The following is a 4,211-nucleotide window of genomic DNA, read 5'->3' as shown; positions in this document are numbered from 1 at the left end:
TAGTGCATACATAGAGGTGATTAGTGTATACATGTACCTCCAGTATAACAACGTCGTAGTCGTTGAAGGAACAGAACTGAGCAGCCCAGCGGGCGTCGCTCCGGATCACCTCGTTGATCAGGTACTCAAAGTCCAGAGTCAACTGCTCCACACACACACTCTGTAGGACAGACACACACATCAGCATGTTCTGGTTTACTGCAGGTCGAAAACAGACACACTCTGTAGGACAGACACACTGTAGGACAGACACACACTTAGGCATGTTCTGGTTTACTGCAGGTCTAAAACAGACACACTCTGTAGGACACACACACAAACTACAGGTCTAAAACAATAACACACACACTCTGTAGGACACATAGACATACACACACACATCAGCATGTTCTGGTTTACTACAGGTCTAAAACAGACACACTCTGCAGGACAGACACACACTAGCCTGTTCTGGTTTACGGCAGGTCTAAACATTAACACACACTCTGTAGGACAGACACACACTCTGTAGGACACACACACTCTGTAGGACACACACACCTGTAGGACACACACACACATCAGCATGTTCTACACTACAGGTCTAAAACACACACACTCTGTAGGACACACACACACTCTGTAGGACACGCCATGCACTCTGCAGGACACACACACACACACACACACACACACACACACACACACACACACACACACACGTTCTGGTTAACTGCAGGTCTAAACATTAACTCACACACTCAGTAGACACACACAGACACACACACACACTAGCATATTCTGGTTAACTGCACTAAAACAGTAACACACACACTCTCAGTATACACACTCTGTAGGACACACAGACATACACACACACACATTAGCGTTCTGGTTAAATGCAGGTCTAAACATTCTCAAGGACTCACACACACTCTGTAGGACACACACTCTGTAGGACACACAGACATACACACACACACATTAGCATGTTCTGGTTAACTGCAGGTCTAAAACAGTAACACACAATCTCAGTAGGACACACACACTCTGTAGGACACAGACATACACACACACACATTAGCATGTTCTGGTTTTAAAACTAACACACACATTCTGTAGTACTCCATGGACTTGGGTTCCTTCCAAATAATACTAAGTGAAGACAACAGGTGTAAATATTAACACTCAGGCCATGTCTCAGACACATCTCTCCTCCTGCTGATCTAGTTATCTCCATTGGTAGGGCTGGATTTTATTCTCTCACACACACCTGTCCGTTGTGGGGCCCAGTGACCAGCTGTAGGTTCACGCCCTTCAGGTCAGTCACAGTGAAGGGCAGCTGGACCTTATCATCCTCATAACCTAGAGGAGCGAGGGAAGAAAGAAGAGGGGAGCGAGAGAGGAGGGATAGAGTGAGGAAGAGAGATAGGAAGAGGATGGATAGAGCGGTGGGAGAGGAGTGAGGGGTGAGTGAGGAGTGAGGAAGAGAGAGGAGGGATAGAGAGGAGGAGGAAGAGAGTGAGGAGTGAGAGAAGAGTGAGGGTGAGAGAAAAAGAAAGTGAGGAGTGAGAAAAGTGAGGGCAAAGGAAAGAGAGTGAGGAGTGAGGAAGAAAGTGAGGGTGAGGAAGAGAGTGAGGGTGAGGAAAGTGAGGGTGAGGAAGAGAGTGAGGGTGAGGAAGAGAGTGAGGGGTGAGGAAGAGAGAGAGGGGTGAGGAAGAGAGAGGGGGAAGAGAGAGAGGGAAGAGAGAGAGGGGGAAGAGAGAGAGGGGGAAGAGAGAGGGATAGAAGGCGAGACAGAAATAAAGGGAGGAGTTTCAGCTTCCCTTTTACATGACCAAGTACATTGTGTGTTACATGTGAAAACATCTACAGTGTGTCTCACCTCCTACATCCTGCTCTGGCGCCCCCGGCTGTGGCATGCGGTACTGCAAGCGGGTGTAGTTGACATATCCCGGCTCGCTGCAGCCTGCTTCCTGAGAAGAATGAGGAGTGGGGGTGGAAGAGGAGGAGGAGGCAGGAGACATCACCGCACTACACTGAATAGAGTCCTCCTGCAAAGGTCGCAACAAGCTTTGGTTCCCAGCTGAAGTGGAAGTCTGTGGTGCGCTAGTCAGTTGATCCGTCTGTGCGTCTTCCCTCTGTTCTCTGTCCTCTCCACGCCACCCCTTCTCTCTCAGTCACGACGGCCTCCTCTCCTACATCGCTTCCTCCGGTTTCCTCTCCTCTCCCCTCCCTCGTTTTCTCTCCCTCCTCCCTGGGCACGTCTGAAGAGGTCGGCGGCGAACCCTCGCGCCCGGGCGGCAGCTTGTGATTGGCTAGGGGAAAGAGGGGCGGGGCTTGGTTTGGCGGTTAGCAGGCGGCTGTCGGGAGACCCGTGAGAGGAAGAGGATGAAGAGGGCGATAGAGGGGTTTGATGTTCCAAAGTGGGGGCTGTGGCTCTCTTTCTGAACAGGATCTGAGAGGAATGACCCTGCTCACCTGCTGACAACACAGGAGACGAGACTTAGTCATATCCCACAGGGGACTAGACTAGTCATATCCCACAGGGGACTAGACTAGTCATATCCCACAGGGGACTAGTCATATCCCACAGGGGACTAGTCATATCCCACAGGGGACTAGTCATATCCCACAGGGGACTAGACTAGTCATATCCCACAGGGGACTAGTCATATCCCACAGGGGACTAGTCATATCCCACAGGGGACTAGACTAGTCATATCCCACAGGGGACTAGACTGGACATATCCCACAGGGGACTAGTCATATCCCACAGGGGACTAGACTAGACATATCCCACAGGGGACTAGACTAGTCATATCCCACAGGGGACTAGACTAGTCATATCCCACAGGGGACTAGACTAGTCATATCCCACAGGGGACTAGTCATATCCCACAGGGGACTAGTCATATCCCACAGGGGACTAGACTAGTCATATCCCACAGGGGACTAGACTAGTCATATCCCACAGGGGACTAGTCATATCCCACAGGGGACTAGACTAGTCATATCCCACAGGGGACTAGACTAGTCATATCCCACAGGGGACTAGACTAGTCATATCCCACAGGGGACTAGACTAGTCATATCCCACAGGGGACTAGACTAGTCATATCCCACAGGGGACTAGACTAGTCATATCCCACAGGAGACTAGACTTAGTCATATCCCACAGGGGACTAGACTAGTCATATCCCACAGGGGACTAGACTAGTCATATCCCACAGGGGACTAGACTAGTCATATCCCACAGGGGACTAGACTAGTCACATCCCACGGGGACTAGACTAGTCACATCCCACGGGGGACTGGACTAGTCACATCCCACGGGGGACTAGACTAGTCACATCCCACGGGGGACTAGACTAGTCACATCCCACGGGGGACTAGACTAGTCACATCCCACGGGGGACTAGACTAGTCACATCCCACGGGGGACTGGACTAGTCACATCCCACAGGGGACTAGACTAGTCACATCCCACAGGGGACTAGACTAGTCATATCCCACAGGGGACTAGACTAGTCATATCCCCACAGGGGACTAGACTAGTCATATCCCACAGGAGACGAGACTTAGTCATATCCCACAGGGGACTAGACTAGTCATATCCCACAGGGGACTAGACTAGTCATATCCCACAGGAGACTAGACTAGTCATATCCCCACAGGGGACTAGTCATATCCCACAGGGGACTAGTCATATCCCACAGGAGACGAGACTTAGTCATATCCCACAGGGGACTAGACTAGTCATATCCCACAGGGGACTAGACTAGTCATATCCCACAGGGGACTAGACTAGTCATATCCCACAGGGGACTAGACTAGTCATATCCCACGGGGGACTAGACTAGTCATATCCCACGGGGGACTAGACTAGTCACATCCCACGGGGGACTAGACTAGTCACATCCCACGGGGGACTAGACTAGTCACATCCCACGGGGGACTAGACTAGTCACATCCCACGGGGGACTAGACTAGTCACATCCCACGGGGGACTAGACTAGTCACATCCCACGGGGGACTAGACTAGTCACATCCCACGGGGGACTGGACTAGTCATATCCCACGGGGGACTGGACTAGTCATATCCCACAGGGGACTAGACTAGTCATATCCCACAGGGGACTAGTCATATCCCACAGGGGAATAGACTAGTCATATCCCACAGGGGAATAGACTAGTCATATCCCACAGGGACTAGACTAGTCACATATCCC

General features: G+C 51.2%; 1 protein-coding gene across 1 annotated transcript; it reads right to left on the bottom strand.

Annotated features, from left to right (window-relative positions):
* Positions 1-10: 10 nt before the first annotated feature.
* LOC127923018 (DDB1- and CUL4-associated factor 15-like) lies at positions 11-2,127 on the bottom strand (the record flags this gene model as incomplete). Its single annotated transcript, XM_052506953.1, has 3 exons — positions 1,865-2,127; positions 1,253-1,344; positions 11-160 (listed from the first exon to the last, which is right to left on the bottom strand). Coding segments are annotated over exons 1-3 (384 nt in total), but the record flags the coding sequence as incomplete, so codon positions are not given.
* Between the last annotated feature and the right edge of the window lie 2,084 nt (positions 2,128-4,211).

The sequence above is a fragment of the Oncorhynchus keta genome, unplaced genomic scaffold, assembly GCF_023373465.1.
Source record: "Oncorhynchus keta strain PuntledgeMale-10-30-2019 unplaced genomic scaffold, Oket_V2 Un_contig_27938_pilon_pilon, whole genome shotgun sequence".
NCBI classification, from domain to species: domain Eukaryota; kingdom Metazoa; phylum Chordata; class Actinopteri; order Salmoniformes; family Salmonidae; genus Oncorhynchus; species Oncorhynchus keta.
Note: the sequence above shows the minus strand (reverse complement) of the source record. Positions and strands in the feature narration are given on the sequence as shown.